Source organism: Nipponia nippon, unplaced genomic scaffold (assembly GCF_047370975.1).
Source record: "Nipponia nippon isolate SJK-2023a ecotype South Korea unplaced genomic scaffold, ASM4737097v1 scaffold_31, whole genome shotgun sequence".
Lineage (NCBI taxonomy): Eukaryota > Metazoa > Chordata > Aves > Pelecaniformes > Threskiornithidae > Nipponia > Nipponia nippon.
This window is the reverse complement of record NW_028262349.1, coordinates 5,629,101-5,647,581: the sequence shown is the minus strand read 5'-3', so window position 1 is coordinate 5,647,581 and position 18,481 is coordinate 5,629,101. Positions and strand designations below refer to the sequence as shown.

Here is an 18,481-nt window from a genome sequence, read left to right as displayed (position 1 = left end):
ACAATCTGCTGGGGTGGTGGGAGAGCTGGGGAGTCGGGGAAGCGTTGTCCCGTGGCAGGGCACAGAGGCCTTATGCTTGGGGTTGCAAAAGGAGCTGTATCAGACTTCACCAAACAAAATTGTGTTGGCTCGTTAAAGCGTACGGCCGCAATCTGCTCCCTCCTGGATCAGCAAAAAAAGGCCCAGGCAGACTCAGAGGTAGAAGAGGAGGAAAATGGGATAGGAGTAGGTTCGTTCTCACTCTTAAGTGCTGGCAGTCCTTTAGTGTTTCCCTAAACTCTTTGCAAAACTTCAGGCAGAGCTATTAGTGCCTTGTGGGCTCATCCTTTGAATTGCAGACAAATGCGATCTCGCTTAAATGGATTATCTCCATGTGAACACAGGAGTGGGGTGGTGGTGTCCCCGTTATCCGTCTCTTACTTCTCCAGTGAAGCGCAAGGTATTGGTATGACACCCGAGGGCATGGGATTTTTAAGAATAAACTTCTCTCGCTGTTTGATTTAATACATCACTATTTTAAATCAATGAGCAACCGCAGTCAAGCAACTGCTGCGGAATCTTGGCAGCTGGGAAGCAAGCGGATCTTCCCTGAGCTCAGCATCTTTGCTGGGCTCTGCCGAGGGTGTCAGATGGAGTGGTTGGGTATTCTAACTTTTCTTGTCCTGAGGGATGGATGTATAATTCAAACAGCCTTGTTTAAGACTTGCTGGTCCCAATTACACCTGTTTGCACTCTGCAGATTTTTCTCCAGCAGTAGAGAGCAATCCCTCTGTCCTTCCCAACCGCGATAGCGTGGCTGTGCCTGTGCTGCTCTGCTCCTTCTTGTCGGCCAGGTCAGCTTCTGTTCTGGGCTTTAGCTGTGTTCTTTCATTGCAGGGACCATCGCTACCAGGACAGCCTGGCCAAGGAAAGAAGATAGGTCATCGAGGCGTTGATGCTTCTGGTGAAACCACCTACAAAAAGGTTTGGTTTTGTGAAGTGGGAACTGGCAGCTACGGGTAGGTGGCAGGCTGAGAAGAGAAGTTGGGGCCCAAGGTTGGCAACAGCACAACCGAGCTTTCCTGGTTCAGTTTGTTAATAGCTACCAACCTGATTTAGATTGTATGCAGCACCCTTGTGTTGCATAATCTTGCAAACAGCAAACCTTCTGGAAGCCTTAATCCATCTCTTCAGCAGCTGCTTGAAGTTGTTTAGCAGTATGCAGTGCCCGAGACAACCCCACAGAAGTAATAGACACAACTGTATTGTAACATAGGGGATATTATCGCAATAATCTGCTGCAAAATGCTCACTGACTGCTCTTTTCTTCCTGCCAGACCACCTCATCCACTCTGAAGGGAGCCATCCAGCTGGGGATTGGGTATACCGTCGGCAATCTGAGCTCCAAGCCAGAGAGAGATGTCCTGATGCAGGACTTCTACGTGGTGGAGAGCATTTTTTTCCCAAGGTAAAGGAGACAGGGGAAACAAAGCGAACGGATGAGTTATTTCTTCTCCTCTCACTGATTTTTCAAAAGAGCTTCCATCTGCCTTTAGATCACAGAGTTGGATGCTCTGCATGTTTTAAATATGCATCCATTACATACAAACGTAACAGTGGGAAGTGTTAGATTCTGCAGTACACTGGCTTGCAAGGAAGTACAATGTAAGATGCAGTACTATATGCTTGAGTTTGTTAGCCTTCCTACGTGCTTTTCTTTCTGTCCATCTCAAATTTCTTCCATCAAATTATACCATGTTTGAGATGGAAGAAACTCATTCTGGGAGCTCTCTAACTCTGTGAATAAACAAAGCTCATAAAAGCTGTATTCTCTGTGTAAATATATTCTGCTTGGCAAGTGGTTGTTCCTTGCACTCTTTGGAAATAGATTTTGGCAGATAATTTAAAACCTATTTTCCTGTTGTCCTGCCACAGGAGAAAGTTACTTTTTGTTGTTGTTGTTGTTCCCAAGATGTCTTTTTGCAAGGTTCAAAGCATCTTAAATATACAGTAGCCTTGATGTGACTGTAGCTGTCTGGTTAATGGTGACACAGAGGCCCCACTCATGTGATGTCTGTTCTGTGCAGCGAAGGCAGTAATCTCACCCCGGCTCACCATTATGCTGACTTCAGGTTCAAGACCTATGCACCAGTGGCATTCCGGTACTTCCGAGAACTCTTTGGGATTCGACCAGATGATTATTTGGTATGCATATATCATTGGATTTCTCTGTCTTTCCTCCTTTATTTGAGATGGTCTAGAGTAACACGAGAAATTTGCCCCTAAATCAAGGCTGTCAGCAATTCTTGCCTAAAAGGGCTAGAAAAGAGTTGAGGAATCGTTCTGATCCCAGCAAGGAGTGGGAACAGACTGTGGATTTAGTGACTGTGCGGTTTTGGAGGAGATGCAGTGACGGTCCCAGCAAGAGCAGCACCGCTCAGCCCAAGTCTTCGTTTGCTGAGAGGTAGCTGCTAGCTTACACTGGAGGGAAAGGAAATGATCTGCATACAGCGTCTGCTCTGTAAGCTCTGCCATGGGGTTCCCTCTCTCTTGCTTGTGGTGACAATAACTTACTGTGTTTACAAGCAAAAGGAGTTGCGTTCTGCTGGGTGCAACCCTGTAATGTCCCCCAGGGCTCTGAGGACAAAGATGGGAGTTTTTCCTTGTGTACTCACTCGAGAGCTATGTGAGTGTAGTTATTTTAATCATCTTACAAAGACAGAATAAAATACAGCTTGTTCTTGGGCTCAGAAAGCTCCTCAGAGCTGAAAAGGCTGTTTTTAAACTACCTAGTAGTACAAGCTGTAGGGGCTTGGAGTACACTGGGGTTGAATTTGGTCCCTTGCATGTATGTGACGTCCTGCTCTTTAGAAAAGGACATTTGTTGAACCGGGGAAGGGAACACATCCAAATGAGCGCATGCCCTCCCCCTTTTTTAATAGCCCTTTTTTTCTGACTTCAGCTGTAGACAGGGGTAATCGTAACTGACCACCTACAAATAGAAACAAATCTGTGCCATTGCACGGCCTGACAGTAACAGCGGTCCCCATCTGTGCCATCCAAGATAATGCTGGCTGATTTGATGAGTGGTTCAAAACTTGGGTGAGGCAAAGAGCCTGCCGCAGTTGCAAAGGTCACGGCTCTGATTTGTTGCTTCTGCTTCCCCTGATTCTCTCTTGCCTGCCACAGCAGCAAATGCCTTTAATTATGCATGAGATAATTAGCTTGATAAAGTCTTGGATCATTAATCTGTGCAGTGCTGAAAGCTGTTTTCAGTACGTAATGATGAGCATTTAATTTATTGCTCTGATTATGTCCCTTACATCCCCTGCCTCCCTCTCCCCATCTTACCTCTTGCTGTGGCAGCTCTGACGTGATGCTGCCCTGAACCCGCTCGACCTGTGCGGTTGCCCTGGGGTTGGTACCTCGCTGCAAAGTGCTTGCACTTTCTTCTTTTTTTTGTTTTTTTTTCCTGCTGCTAGGCATGTCCTCGTTTGAGGACCTGCTGTTTGCATACTGATGTCTAGAAATGTCCTCCCAGTTCAATTCCCGGTGCAGTACCCCTTGCTGTGCTTACACAGCGCTGATCCCTCTCTTCTTGTTTGGACACCTGGTCTAATACTTTTCCTGTGTTTCTAGCAGGATTGAGGGGGTGAGATGTGGCTGTAAAAATCCTCTGTAACAGGGGAGCACAAGGCCAGAGGAGGCTGCTGAGCGCAGCCAGCGCATTGCGTTCCCTCCAGCGCGGTGATACGTGGTCCCCTCAGCAGACTGTCATATCTCTTAAAATCCTGTCTTTCCGTCTGCGCTCGCGGTAACGTGCCGAAAGAAGCCCAAATGTGATACACGCGTACACGCACAATGGGAAAAGATAAGATGTCATTATGAAGCCTGGATGTTACTGAAAGCAGATTATTAGCTTGATTCTGAGCAGCTGGGATGCTCTGAAGTGTCATCTCGGTCTCTAATTGTAAATTATCCGTCAGCTTTGCTGCTTAGGCCTAACCTACAATGAAAATAGTTCTCACTTAAGCTTTGCTACCCCTTAATCTCGCAGGGAGACGGCATGCTGGGGAAAGCCCTCAAGGGCATAGAACTCAATGTGCAATGAGTGGGGGCTAAAAACATCATCTTTTTTTCTTTTCCTCCCTAGTATTCGTTATGTAACGAGCCTCTGATAGAGCTGTCGAACCCTGGTGCCAGCGGCTCCCTCTTCTATGTCACCAGCGACGATGAATTCATCATAAAAACTGTGATGCACAAAGAAGCTGAATTCCTACAGAAGCTCCTTCCTGGCTACTACATGGTGTGTATCGCCCAGCGCCTTGGGCCCAGCTCGGCTTTTGTCGTGGTGGCTTTTCTGTCCAAAGCATAGCACAGGGCATGTCCTCCACCTGGGCTTCTTGTGGCCTGACACCGTTAACTGTGTCACAAAGCCAGGCCCAGAAGCACAAATCCTGCCAATTATTTGCAAACTTGAGGCAGATAATTGTGCCGTAGGTTGTAGGCATGGTCTGGCCTGGAAATGGCTTCCCAGATGTGCATTTCTGGGTGTCCTTTTCCCAGCGCTAGTTCATTCTTCGCTTGGCACCACGCGTCTGCCTCAGCCTAGCTTTGAGGATGAGTTTTGATTGCAATAACGCAACCACCTTGGTTTCGTGGGGAAACCGCTGCTGTCCCTGGATATCTCCCATATCTGCTGTTTAACAGAGTGGCTCTGCAGGCAGTTCTGGTTGTCCTGGCTCCCACCAGCTGCACCACCAAGCTGAAGACTCCTGCGGTACTAGCCAGCTTTGCACATTCACTCTGCTGCAGATAGTTGTTGCCTAAATCTCAGGGCTAGCAAGGCAATATATTGAGATCCGGAGGACTCGCATGTGGTGCCAAGTAGTAAATCAGAACCAAACCCGATGCTTTGGTGTGTAAACCGGGAGCCGTCTCCCTGCGTAACTGTGGTGAAGGGTCCAGCTCTATGGATGAGGGCACTGCAATTCAGTTAGAACCACCCAGGGATTTGTTTGCCGTGGAGATGCCGAGAAGAAGGTGGTGGCAAGCGATGTTAATGCTGCCCCGTTTGATTTATGTGATCGTACACCGTTTTTATTAAAATACTTGCCTCGCTCAGTATTTACTGGGGAAAATTTGCCAAAGTCAGACAGGGTCTTGAGTGTCTGTATATAACCAAGAGCCAGTTGCTTGCTTTTGCAAGTGACAGTCAAGTTCCTGGACAGGATCAGCTTTCTTGGAAAGTGTTGCCTGTTCCCTAATGTACGTAGTAAATCAGGTGAAGGGTTTTGAATGGGAATGGAGTTGCACTGTTGTCCTGGCTAGCAGTCAGTGTAACGAATTAAACTGAACTTACCTGTCTGGTCCGGAGTTACGTGCTACTTGTTGTAGCGTTCCGGTGTTTGTGGGTTGCTGTGGTGCTAATACACGATCTCGCTGCTGCTCTTGGGAAACCCATCTGGTGTCAAAGGAGTCAGCGGAAGGGAAGCAGAGTGGTTTCATCCTGAATTACTTTAAAGCTGGGCAAGCGCTGTTTGCGTTCGGTCTTGCCTGCTTCTCTTGCTTTCCGCTTGCACCGTGTTGAAGAGCGTGCTCACAGAGGGCTCACTCGTGTGCCGTTAGGTGAGATGAGGAGGGGGCATGAAATGTTAATACAGTCGTGCTTCTGCCGTCTGTCAGAGAATCTGTCGAGTCTGTCCGTTCTTTCGTAGCGTGCAGAGATGTTCTGTTTCCTTCCCAAATTTCCCCAAAGCTGAATAAGCACATCATGCCTGTCATGTCATTCCTAATAATACCGCTGCCTAAAAAAAGGACATGATAGCAGAGCAGGATATCCGTGCTCTCTGGCCAACTGTGTTTTATAAAGCAACTCCACAAAAGGAGGAGAAAATTGATGATGTTTTGTCTAAAAAAATACTGTGTCCCAGGTTTATTGTGGGCCAGAGAACGGCTCTTGATTTCTGACACTTCTGAAGTGATGAAGATAGCTGTTATTTTTTAACATGAAGTTCCCGCTTATTGTGTTTATTTATCTTCCAGTTTGGTTTCCCTTTTTTAGCTGCTGTTGATGGGGAAAGAGGGGAATTTCCGGACTTGGTTATTTGCCCAGAGAGTGCTGTACATCGCATTTCGCATTCCCTGTATTCAAGACACACTGGTATTTTCAGGTCCTAAAGCCACTGAAATGCAAGAGTTTGTCATATATGTACAGTAAGCTCTCATGTAAAGTTCAGAAAATCTCTAGGTGAAGAAACCCTAGTCTGACTGCTCCAAGATCTGTTACCATGCTTTGTGTTGAACACAGCAGGAGTCTTCTGCCGAAATGATCTTTCCCCATGCTTTTTTTTTTTTCCCCAATCCTGCTGCAGAATCTGAACCAGAACCCACGGACACTGCTGCCGAAGTTTTATGGACTGTACTGTGTGCAATCGGGGGGCAAAAACATCCGCGTGGTTGTGATGAACAACATTCTGCCTCGTGTGGTGAAAATGCATCTGAAATTTGACCTAAAAGGCTCAACCTATAAACGCCGGGCATCCAAGAAGGAAAAAGAAAAGTCCAGCCCTACGTACAAGGATCTAGACTTCATCCAAGACATGCCCGAGGGCCTGATGTTGGATGCAGACACCTTCAGTGCTTTGGTGAAAACGTTGCAACGAGACTGTCTGGTAAGGAGCGGGGCAGCTTGGGCAGCAGATTAATGAAGTTCTGTGGCTTTCAAGCATGAGAAAGAGCAAATGATTGAGAACCTTGCTAATCTGTTAACCCCAAAGCACGATAAATCCCTTCTACTGCCCTTTTCCCTGAAAGCAAAGCAGTGGAGTTGGATCTCATGACAGCTTCTGAGGACTAAGGCTGCGTTCCTTTGCCTGGTGCATCAAATCGTGGCAGCCTGCTCCACTTGTCGCTGGGCTGTTGGGACTAAACACATTTTTTTCTCTACAGTGTGCAGCAGATACACGGTATGACAGTGTTATTTGCAAGCCTTCAGCCCTTTGGGTTGATTGTGGGATGGCCAAACTATGCGATCAAGTCCAGAGATGACTGTTGGTTCAGAAATGTTTAAGCTCTGGCGAAAGAGTTGTTAGTGGGAATGCGGACGGGCTGTTCCATGCTTTGAGATCTGTGCTGTATTTGAGCTGCTAGCCTGATATTTTGTCTTTGTTCTTAAACTCGATACTAACCTGTAGGTGTTGGAAAGTTTTAAAATCATGGACTACAGCCTCCTGCTTGGGGTTCATAACATAGACCAGCAAGAACGGGAGCGACAGTCTGAGGGAGCCCACAGCACGTCGGATGAGAAGCGGCCCGTGGGGCAGAAGGCACTTTACTCCACGGCCATGGAGTCCATCCAGGGTGGGGCTGCCCGGGGGGAGTCCATAGACACAGACGACACGTAGGTGAAAACCTGGTTCTCCTGCGCTGCTGGGAGGGGCGGAGGTGGAGGCTGGAGTAGTAAATCCTGAACTGAGTCCCATATGAGCTGTTAGAGCGAGCATCAATCCTGGGGTTTACTGGTGCCAGTAAAGCAGTGTGGTGTGAAAGGGGGAAGCTGGGGTGGGAAGTATTTCTATAAGACTCCAGCCTCACAGCAGTCTCTCTTCTTAGGCCAGTCTGTAGGTTGTCAGCTCCTGTAACAGCCTCTAAACATCCACCCATGCTCTGGGGAGGAGAAATTAGCTCAGTTCTAGCTCAGCACCCAGGTACTGGAGTGGAAGTAGAGATCAGCCTGTTCCTAGGAGCTTGGGGTTTGTTCCCCATCACTCCATCTTTGGAATCGCTGACAGTACCCTGAGGCCATCCCAGTGCACTTAGCAGACAGCAATGTAGCCACATGCTGGAGTAACTGGTGGAGCTGTGGGTTGGAGGGGGTTGCCCAAAACCTGTCCTGCGCTGTGCCCGATCTGTGGCTCCCGTGACTGTCTCGCTGGCTCTGCAGACCAAGCTTGCTAACAAATGGTGGAGTTTGCTGTTTGTTGCTGTCTGAAACCAGCTGCTCCAGTTGCGATGGAGGATCAGTCACGGTGGAGCTGGGTTAATACTTTGATGTTTCCGTTCTTTCAAGTAGCATCATTAATGGCGGGGGCCTGCCTGATACCTGCATGCTTTTGTTGTGTGCTGGTGCTAGTGGTTGCTGCACCTTTGGCAGGACTGATATTAGTGTGGATGGGACTGGAAATACCCTCGTCCTTAAAGGTTTGCTGCCCTAATAGGCAGACAGCTCACGCTGACCTGATAAATAATCTGATCCCCGGAATAAAATGTCCTGTAGCCAAGAAAAAATGATGTGGTGCTTTCTGGCCCAGGCAGAGCTGTTGCCACACAACCCAGGTCCTGTCCTGATAGCTGGTGTTTGGCGATCCAGGCGGGCAGTAACCCCGGGGACACTGCGTGAGATGCGCTGGGTCGGTAGGTGACTTCCCAGGGTTGTGCACAAAGCGACTTCGCAGGTTTTGTGTTGTGTCTGCCCACCGCATCTGAGGCCTCTTTTCAGTGCCGCCGTCCACCCTCCCGCAGGTCTCGGGGGTATTTCAGCTGCTCTTTTTGAGGCTGCTCTCGCTGAGGTTTTGTTTTGCCTGCAGGATGGGAGGAATCCCAGCAGTGAATGGCAAAGGAGAGCGTCTCCTGCTACACGTAGGAATAATAGATATCCTTCAATCATACAGGTGGGTAACTTTGCAGTTGTCTGTCCTTTAAGTGTGTTAACTTCTATTTTAATACTGAATGAAAGCAGGAAGATTTTCCTCTCCTGAGGAGTTTGATAATGAGTAGGCAGGCTGCCTGAAGCCGTCTGTCGATGTGTGTCGGGGGCTGTGGATTTTTATCCTGTCCTTAGAACAGCTGGTGACACAGAGCCATTTTTCTAAGATGTAATGAGTTGCTCATAAAGAAGTTTCCCATCTCCGTGCCTAGGATGGGTAGCGTATCTCCAGGGATGGAAGCTGATTTTCTGCCTCTCTTCCAGCCCAGCTCCTCCTTCCCTGTAGGGTTCCCAGGCAGTCCTGACCTGACTGCAGAGATGCCGGCGTGCTCAGCCGACCTCTCTTGGCTGGAGGAAAGCTACGCTCCGGATGACAGAGGAATCATTAGCAGCTCAGTGATCTCCCCTGTGTGGGCTATGAAAGGTGGCTTAGATATAGAGTACGTGCCTGAATCTCTCTTTCTCTCTACTTCTCCCCTGGAATTAGGTTCATCAAGAAGCTAGAACATACCTGGAAGGCCCTTGTGCATGACGGGGTGAGTGCCTGTGCAGAGGCAGGAATTGTCCAGGCCTCGGCAGGATTACCTGCCGTGGCTTCGTTTATACGAGTTGGTGCCGATTACCTTGCTATTTATAGTGCCTGAACTGGCACAGCTGAAGCTGATGGAAGGAATAGTTCTTGCCTCTTATGCCTCCACAGTGGTGTAGTGCCACTTATTCCCAATCAGGTTTTCTTGCTCACTCCACCTCCTCGCATGTTTAGCTGTCGTGCTACCAGCTTTCCTCCTCTGCTCCCATCTGTCATTTTCCTCCTCCCCATGATACCAGGAGCTGTACGCACAAAGCGCGTGCATTCGTGTGTTGAGGAGCCCTGCGTTTGCTCTCTTTGGTGATTTTGTTTCCACTTCAGTAAGCTATCTGTTAATAAATCCCTTTCAGTGTTTCCCTGCTGTCTGGTCTCTAGCAGCAGCCAGGTGTGTGTTTACGAAAGAGCAACCTTGGATGTGGAAACTGTTTTTCAGCATTGCATGTCCTAGCTTCCCTTAAATAATAAGGCAAAGGAGACGTGTAGATGCCAAGTCGCAGTAGCACGGTCGAACATCAGAAGCAGAGACAGCTTCAGTTTTACTGTTTTAAACAAAAAGTGCAAAACATTTGAAATGTATTGGAGACCCTTGGCTGAGTTTTGGTCTCCATGTCGTATGCAAAGGTATCCAGGTGTGCTTTGAATGTCAGCCAGCAAAGCCAGCTGAAATTTCATGTGTGTAATCAGGCCAATATTTGAAAAATCCAGGAAGTCTACAAAGGAATAAAATCACCAAAATCCATTATAAAATTACAGCAAGAATATAATCAAATGCAATCAAATCAAAGGCACCGCTTCAGGCTTATTTATAGCATTAATCAGATCATTTCAGTTAAGCCTTTCCATTTTAAGGCTCTATCAGTGCTAAATGTTGGAGTAAAAAAGACTGCATTGGTTGTTATAGAAATTCTGCCTTGAGGGATAATTTTAAAATTAAACAATTGCTTCTTGCCTTTGTAGGACACGGTGTCAGTACACAGACCCAGCTTTTACGCAGAGAGATTCTTCAAATTCATGACCAACACAGTGTTTCGAAAGAATTCCTGTAAGTACCTAGTCCAAGAGCTGTTGCCCTTGTGATGTGAGGCAAGCCTTATCTCAGTCTTGCTGCTTCAGTCCACGTGGAGAGTTTCTGGGCCGGAGTCTGAGCAGGCTTTTCCACTGTAATATAGAGCAAAGCTGGGGAACTGCAAAGCCCTCGGGTTGTCACGACTTCATAGGGCCTCTCTCTATGAAGGGACGAGTGCCTTTGGTGGGACAGGAGTTGGTGGTGGTAATTTCATCTTCTCTTTCACTCTTCTCACCCAGCTCTGAAGTCGTCTCCCTCGAAGAAAGGGCGTAGTGCCTTGCTAGCTGTCAAGACAGCTGGTCCAACAGCTGCATTTTCAGCTAGCCAGCTTCCCTCTGAAAAGGACGAAACACAATATGATCTTCGTGCGGCCAGGAGTTACCCCACACTTGACGATGAAGGTAATGGTCTCGTTGGGTGGCTGATGGCTGTGTGATTACCCTCTCTTTCCTAGCAGTTCCTTAGGATCCTCCCCTGTTCTCGTCAAGTTGCCCACTGTGCACCGACCACGTGTCTTCCTTGATGGATAGCTCTTCATTGCATGTCTTGCTGTGCTTTGCAGGTGCTAAACTTAGCCAGGCCAAGGGAGAAGGTAAGAGTATATTGTTTTGTCACAGCACCAGCAGTTAGTTGATTGGGAAAGCAACGCCTCTGCATCGAAGAAGACTGAATCCCTTCTTTGCAGCACTGTATGGTTCTGCAGTAAAAATGGTCGCTTGCGTCACTGCTGCAAGGCAGCCGCTGCCAACTGGCACCGGCAGTCATAGCCCAAAAGCGATCAGAAAGTTGAATTTTCCACCCTTTAAAAAAAAAAAAAAAGGAGGGGAGGGGGAGAGACTGGGAATTGCAGGACTCTGACAGTGTTTGGACAGTTATAAAGGGCAAGATCTTGTCATTGAAAGAAAGACAAATGGCCTGGTTCTGTGCTGCCTTTTCATCACTTCCATCTGGGCTGGATTTACAGATGAGTGGTGAAGGACAGGCTCCTCGAGTGCCTAGGTGTTAGATTTCTATCCGGGCAAAGCAGTGAGCACTCGATTCATCTCTTAATTCACTTGGATATTTATCTCTGGCTACCCAAGCCTTTAATCCAGCTTTGGTTACCGGTGAGATGTCTTCATTGGCACTGCGTTTCCTGTAGCGTCTGTCTGTCATGCTGGAAATGGTGCTTACCGGCTCTCTCTAGAGGATGCCTTGGGAGGGGCTGTTACGTTCCTGACCCCGGCTAAACTTCTTGCCTGTTTGTGGTTTTAGTTGACGAGTGAGGGTGTGCAGGTTGATGGTGGAACAGCCTCACACAGAGCTGGCCTAGGTAAGGTGTTGGTGTTTGACCTACTCATCTTTTTCTTCCTGCATCCCTCTCCTGCCCTCCACTCGGGGCCAGCAGGCAGGCCAGACCTGCTACCCTGCACGCCTCCTTCCTTTGAAGAAGCTACCACGGCCTCCATAGCCACGACACTATCTTCAACATCTCTCTCTGTTCCCGAGCGATCCCCTTCGGAGACCTCTGAGCAGCCCAGGTACAGGTGAGGACAGCACTCGTCCCCTGCTCCCACTGGAGTCAAGTGGCTGCCGTTCCTCTTCGTGCTGCAGATCTCAGCAGGCCGCCCTATGCTCTGGAATGCTAATGACTGATTTTAATTAAATCTCTCCTGGGAGCAAGTAGACACAGCTTTGATGGGATTAATTATTGCTGGGAGGAGTGTCAGCTGTTAAGTAGAACATCTCCCTCATGGGGTGGGGAGTTAGATTTGGGGGCAGTGTAGGATTTCTGTCTTAAATCGCTCCTCAAACGCTATTGTTCTGGCTTCTTTCTGCAGGAGGCGCACACACTCCTCAGGGCAGGATGGCAGGTGAGAAAAGCGTCTCGTCTCTTCTTGCACTGCTGCACAGAGACCTCAAGTTTATCCCTGTGCACAGGTCTCCTGGAGGGCTGAATGTGAATCTCGGCAGCCCTAAGATTTTGGCATGGTTCTCTGCAGGATGATGAGCTGCTTCCTGCAATCAATTGATCCCCATTTCTTAAGCAGAATTTGGCTTACAAGCAGATCTCTCAGCGCTTTGCAAGGAACCTTAAATATTACCCCTGTTATTTGATGGGAAAGGGGACAACCGAGTTGTCCAAATTTACCAGCACCAGAATGAAGGAAGGTCATTTATGTCCCCCTCTGGGTAAGCAAGCTTTAACAGCAGGAACATTCCTCCTCTGTGCCTCTGCCTGCCGCCTGGGTGCGGTGGGGATGAGTATGGGAAAGGACTTTGGCTTTCTGAGGCACTGAGCACCCTTAGTCCCTCGAGAAGTAGCTTCCAGCGTTCTCAGAAACGCTGGTACTTTGAGGTTTTTTTTCCTTCCTGCGGTGATAGGTGGCTCAGAGCCAAGGTCAAGGTAGGACAAAAATCCCCTACTGCATAGGGATGTCTGGATTTAGAGGCTCATATCATATAATTATCGTGCATATTTTTGCACCAGTAAAAATGACCCCATTGCCTGTGTCAGCGAGATCTGCATGAGGACCCTGTGTTTGCTGCTGACTCTGCCCTAGCTTTCTGGGACATCTTGTAAGCGTTGCAGGCACAGACTTTGAAATGCTCATCAGAGACTCAGTGTTGCGATATGCGATAGCCAGAGCAGCTGCCAGACAGGCTGACGTCCTCTCCCCCTGCAGTCAGTGTTTGGTGCTTCAGAGGAAAGCACCTTTGGAAGATGAGAGTTTGTACCATCTTACAGACATCTCCCCTCATTCCTAGCTTTTAGTGATTTGCTGAGCTTCAGACCACATACACTGTGAAACAATCCCTTTCTGTGGTATTTCTTAGTGAAAATACCTCTGGATGCTGCATGTCGCTGAATCTTGATAAATTCCTGTCACTGGAGGGAGAGGACCTACTTGGTGTTGTTCTGCAGCGCCTGTTGAAGTGTCAGGGGCCTGTGAAGCACCTCGCCTCCTGCAGAATCCATTGTCTGAAATTGCTGAAAATTGGAGACAAACTCAGGCACCGATGGTGGGACCCGTTTGGCAAAATGCAGTGACTTCATCTGAGTTACTCCGAGCTCCCTTGGGACCTAATGGAGCGAGTTGCTGTAGGATGTGACTGCTGATCCAAAACTAGGTCAGGTGAATCGAAGTGGCGGTCCCTGGACCATACAGGGAGCTTAGCATCTTGGTCAGAAGTAGATCTGTCTGTCACAGATTTGCCACAGCTACAACCACCCCACACAAGCGTGGCCACCTTTGCTATTTTTTGCCTAGTTTCTCCATTTGTGATGCTGGTGTCTCAGCGTGCCCTTGTTAGGGCAGCAGGGACCTCTGTATTTGTAGAGCGCTCTGTGATCCCCTGGTGAAAGCCAGTGCAAGAACGGAGTTACTAAAGCGTGCATTTACATTCCTGAGCTGAAATGAAAAAGACTTTATCCAACTTCCTCAAGAACACGTCACACCTCTGATTATTCTCATCTGCTGGGGAATTCCCTTTGGGTTTTTGAGATCCGCCCCTGTGAGGGATTGAGGAGCGAGTTCCCTGGCACCGAGCTGGACAGGAGTGCCGCCTGCTGGCTCCGGCTCCAGCCAGGGACAAGGACGGTACAGCCGATGGACCCGGAGCTCGTCCCTTCCCCGAGACTGTGCCCCTGGCTTGGCCAGCGCCTGCTCCTCCTTCCCATGAGGACTCTGGAGCCAGCCCTGCTAGCACAAGCAATTACTTTAATAGCATGAGGTATTAAATTGAAGACCATCACAAACACCTCCTGCGATAAATCTGATGTTAAACCTGGAGCGCGCTTGAGAAGCTTTGGTGCGCTGGGAGTCTCGGAAGAGGTCGGAGGCTTTGGCCCTTGTGTGGTTGATAGATAACACCGGGCTAACTCTGGACACAGGTTTTCCCTGGAGGCCAATTCTCCTCTTCCCTCCCGTACTCCATTTAACACCGCCCATCTTTTCTGCAGCACTGGCTAATTGATCCCTTTCCTCTTGTCCTCTTTTCCCACCTTGTTAGTCTTGAGCACTGCAATCTGACAGAACTGACTCTCTTGCCTGGGAGTTTTGGTTATCCAAATCCTCGATCCTGGGAGGTCTGATGGCTCCCTCTGAGCCAAAATCAACAGCTCGGACTGTGCCGGGAGCTCGGTGCCGCGAGTGGCTGGCAGCAGGCAGCCGCACGCTGGGGCAGACCAGCACAGCTCACTCCTGGGGGAGGTTGTGGTGCGAGAGGCTGGGCTGACTCAGGACTGATTCAGGCTGACCTAAAATTGAGGACCGTGCATAACTACTGCCCAACTGAGCCTTTGGGCCTGTCTCTCTTTGGTTTCCAGGTCACACGAGGAGGTGCGGGTTGAGGAGGAGCTTCAGCAGATCAGCGTCGAGCTGGAGCCCAAGTGCGACGTTGAGATTGTACCTCCTGAAGAAGATGACAAAGAGTGAGTGTTTTGGAACGTTGGGCAGCTTTGCAGAGCTCTACCCGGTGTCATTTGGTCTGTGGCAACTTGTGCTGGAGGCTGACTTTGTAGGGCACCAGCTTTCCTGGAGAGAGAGGTGCTCCCCGAGACAGTTCAGTGAAGCTGAGCGCTGTTACTTCTGCCCTGACCTGATCTTTCTGGATGTGACAGCGGAGCATCTTCAGCTCCTCTGTAACAAATCATACACTCTTGCTTGCTCCTTTTCTGATCGCAGTGACTAGACTCTCGTTTCTCCCCCACTCCAGAGAGGCGGCTTCTTCAGCCTGTGCCATTGTAACGTCCACAGCTACGATAGAGGTGGAGACAGCCAGCCAGGCCTCCGAACCAGCCAGCCAGGCCTCGGATGAAGATGACGTGCCAGTCACAGACATATACTTTGTAAGATACCTTCTCCGCCTGGCCCGGGAGGGGTGTGATGGGAAAGGTTGGACAAGGCTGTAAAGTCTCGATTTCAGGCAGTCGGGTGCAGGGCAGTGTCTTCCCCGTGCGGTCTTTGTGTTGAGCTTAGATCTTAACGCTGGATGGGTTTTTGAATGCAGGGAACTAGATTAACCCATGGAGAACTCAAAACAGCATTTAGTGGGGTTCAAATGGGTGGCACTGCCGCTGTGGATGTAGCCGTAGGTGTGCTGCTGTACTTCCAGGCTGAAGGGCTTATCTAGGCCAGCGTGTTCACTCCAGGACAAGCCAAGGTGAATGTAGGTGCAACTGAGAGGCTCTTCCTTCCTCAGCCAGAGTCCCCGGCTGCTTTTGTGAACACAAATGTGCCGCAGTGGCCTAGAGCCAGAAGGGGGAGGTGGTTGCAGTGGGGCTGACCTCGGGCTCTGGTGAACTCTGGCTTTTCCTTTCCCTGCAGGCAGATGCATTAGGTGATGCAGTGAAAATCTAGCGCTGAGACAGGGAGTAAGTGAGGTGGTTGCTGGTTGGCAGCAGAGTGCCGTGGAGCCGGGCGCTGCGTTCCTCAGTCAGCTCTCGCAATGTCTGAGCAGCTTCTGCAGACCAGAGAAGAGTTTTTAGCAACATGTACCTGTCCCGTGGATTCCCAGAGCAGAGCCGAGGGTCTGACCCGTGAGAGCTCTCCCCCATGCCTGGGCACTGGAATTTTCTCATTAAAAGATGTGTCCAGCTCCTCCCTGCTCCGAGTTGTTGCTGTGGGTTATGTGGTGATGGAGATGAGCTGAGCCCTTGTGATGAGCTCCTTCAGGCTAACCTAAAAATGGCAACGTTTGCCTTTCCCTGTGCTTGCGTGACTCTGCTGCAGAGCTGCTCACTCGTTGCCGAGTCATTCCGAGGCTTGTGGGAGCTGTGGAAGGAATCAGCTCCATTTTAAAAGCTTGTCTGTTTGGGTTTTTATGCATGCTGTTCAAAATGCAAACAGCTCCCTCTAACACTGGCTGCTCTTTCTTTGCCTGTGGATGGCAGCTGCGTGCAAGCTGCCTGCAGAAACCGCCTGTTCCACCGGCAAGTGTCTTCTGGCAACGGTCAGCTCCTCTTCCTCCCTGTCCTTGCACATATGGAATCCCCCCAGCTTGAGGGGCACCTCTCTATCCGGAGGAAACCATCTGTGTGCAGCGTGTGCTCACAGAGAGCGTGACTGACTGCTCATCAGCATTTCATACTTCATCTAAGTCCTTGAGTTTCGCATTAAATGTGTGTCGTGTGCTGTGGAGTGTTTCTCACTGCTGGGATGAAGGGAAAAGCTGATTTGGGTTCCCACGGGCACTCTCCTTGGAAAACCACTTAAGCTGGAGCTCAAGTGAGGCTGCACCAGAGCGCAGCGGGGCTTGGACCTGTGCTCCGGGGGCAATGGTCAGCGAAGGGATGCTGTGTGCAGAGGATGAGTTGTCAAGTCCCAGGGGACTGTGATCTGATATTTAGAAGTCTGCTCCTGAAAGGAGAGCACTTTATCTTCCTGTTCGCTCACAGGGGAATAAAGTGCAGATTGTGGCAGGGCATGGGCACTGCTCTTCCCACGCATGGCTTTCCTGCCCGCTGATCCGTTCAGGCCTCGAGTTGCCCAACCCCTTGTTTTTTTGCTTTCTCTTTCATCCTCTCTTTCACATCATCCTTTTTTCCTGTTTCCTTTCTCATTTCACTTGCCCTGGGGCCATCCAGTTCACAGATGGGAGGTACTGGATTTACTCTCCCCGCCAGCGCAGACTCCGAACCACCTCGCTTTCCTCTGGGATTGTAAGTGAACATTGCTAGCGCATAGGGGAGCAGAGCCGCAGCTTTGAAACACTGGGGCCAGCACTCCATTTCCCTTGGATGCTGTGGTGGCTCTGTATTCTGTGGCCATTAGAAGCCAGCCCAGCAGAAACTGGGGAAGCGTATTGAAATCACACAAATGGATCTCCCTGTAGGATCTTGCAGAAGCACGTGCTGTGCCCTGCTTTTCGGCAGGCTGGTGACACAGCGCCTGCTGTGGGATGGGCTGCAGTGTCACCCAGCCCTTGGACAAACTTGCAAGCACCAGACCTGGCCAGAGAGGCACCTGAGCCTTTGTAGGTAACGTTAGGCTCGGCTCCCTTGGCCCAGGAAGCCAGACAGGGTTCTTAAAGAGACCATAAAGATGTTTCAAAGCTGCTAAAAATCCAGTTCCAAATACAACCTTTTAGGCTTGGGGCTGGTCGTCTTTCTGGTGGCTGGGATGGTGAGTAGCTCATAAAGCCGGATGAGTTAGGAGTTGCTGGGTTAGGTGTGGTTTCTGCTCTCCAGCCCTTCTCAACATCACCGATGTGCTCCCTCCTCACTGCAGGTTTTCTGTGGGCGGTGAGGGTTTTCCCTTCCTTTCCGAACGATGCAGGGAGGCAGTTGAGCATTTAGGGGCTGAATCCAGAGTTCAGACTGCTCTGGGTTTTAGTATTTAGTATACATTAGTAGTTATATATATAATTATAATATTATTTATTATATATTAGTAGCCTGAGCTTTGGGAGAGCTGCTGTGCTCGGAGGGTAACGGCAGTGCTGTCAGAGCCCTGGCACAAGCATTTGCGTAGCGTGGTCCTCCCAGCACCTGCCTCGTTGGTACCAGGCAGGGGAGCAGTGGAGAGGGCATCGGGCAGGGTGCGTGGGGAAGCAGGGCCAGTAACGTGCTTGGCTGATGAAAGTGCTGCACCTATGTGGGCAACCGGGCAACCCCTCCCAGCAGCTCCTCCTGCCCCTTCGCCTGGGTTTGGCTGCCCCAGCACCGGGAGGGTTAATACCACGCACCAGATGCTCCTTTATCTCCCCACTGGGTTTGCAGCTCCCTGCATGCCTCTGAGCTCCTAAAAGGCTGTGAAAGAGGCTGGCTGGAGCATGCAGTTCAGTCAGGATGGATGAAAAACAGGATGTGGGGCAGGCTTTTTGCAGTGTTGAGCTTTGCTGCGCCTCCAGCAGAGCCCTGTAAGAAGCTCTAGGCGAGGGTTTCTCTTCCTTCCTTCCTCCCAGCGGTCTCTGCTAAGGTAGCTGCAATTATTGATGGGGTTCAGCATGTGGAGCCCAGTGCTTCAAAGCTCCTCTGGCTTCTTGTAGTTTCTTGTACATCGTAGACTGTTACACTTGGTTCTGGGGCTGGGACCCCCCCAGGCTTCTTCCAAGTACCCAGTTCCATTTCTCTTCCTTTGCAAACTCCGGCCTGAGTCAAAGGGGGCAGTTTCCTCTCTCTGGGAGCACCTCTGGAGCCAAAAGAGCCCGTTTGCAG

General features: G+C 49.8%; 1 protein-coding gene across 7 annotated transcripts in view; it reads left to right on the top strand.

The window, feature by feature from the left end:
* The window catches only part of PIP5K1C (phosphatidylinositol-4-phosphate 5-kinase type 1 gamma), a 46,687-nt gene that overhangs the window by 26,415 nt on the left and 1,791 nt on the right, over nt 1–18,481 (top strand). For 2 of the 7 annotated variants that reach the window (XM_087769411.1, XM_087769413.1), the window contains exons 3-16: nt 877–963; nt 1,317–1,447; nt 2,067–2,184; nt 4,133–4,285; nt 6,354–6,653; nt 7,176–7,381; nt 8,568–8,651; nt 9,174–9,222; nt 10,233–10,317; nt 10,581–10,742; nt 11,729–11,867; nt 12,162–12,194; nt 14,651–14,755; nt 15,040–15,172. In XM_087769411.1, the coding sequence (XP_087625537.1) occupies nt 877–963; nt 1,317–1,447; nt 2,067–2,184; nt 4,133–4,285; nt 6,354–6,653; nt 7,176–7,381; nt 8,568–8,651; nt 9,174–9,222; nt 10,233–10,317; nt 10,581–10,742; nt 11,729–11,867; nt 12,162–12,194; nt 14,651–14,755; nt 15,040–15,172 (1,785 nt within the window). Of the gene's footprint in view, nt 1–876; nt 964–1,316; nt 1,448–2,066; nt 2,185–4,132; nt 4,286–6,353; nt 6,654–7,175; nt 7,382–8,567; nt 8,652–9,173; nt 9,223–10,232; nt 10,318–10,580; nt 10,743–11,728; nt 11,868–12,161; nt 12,195–13,158; nt 13,453–14,650; nt 14,756–15,039; nt 15,173–15,650; nt 16,458–18,481 lie in introns of those variants that run through there. The other 5 variants (XR_015707324.1, XR_015707326.1, XM_087769410.1 and 2 more) reach the window with 4 other exon arrangements.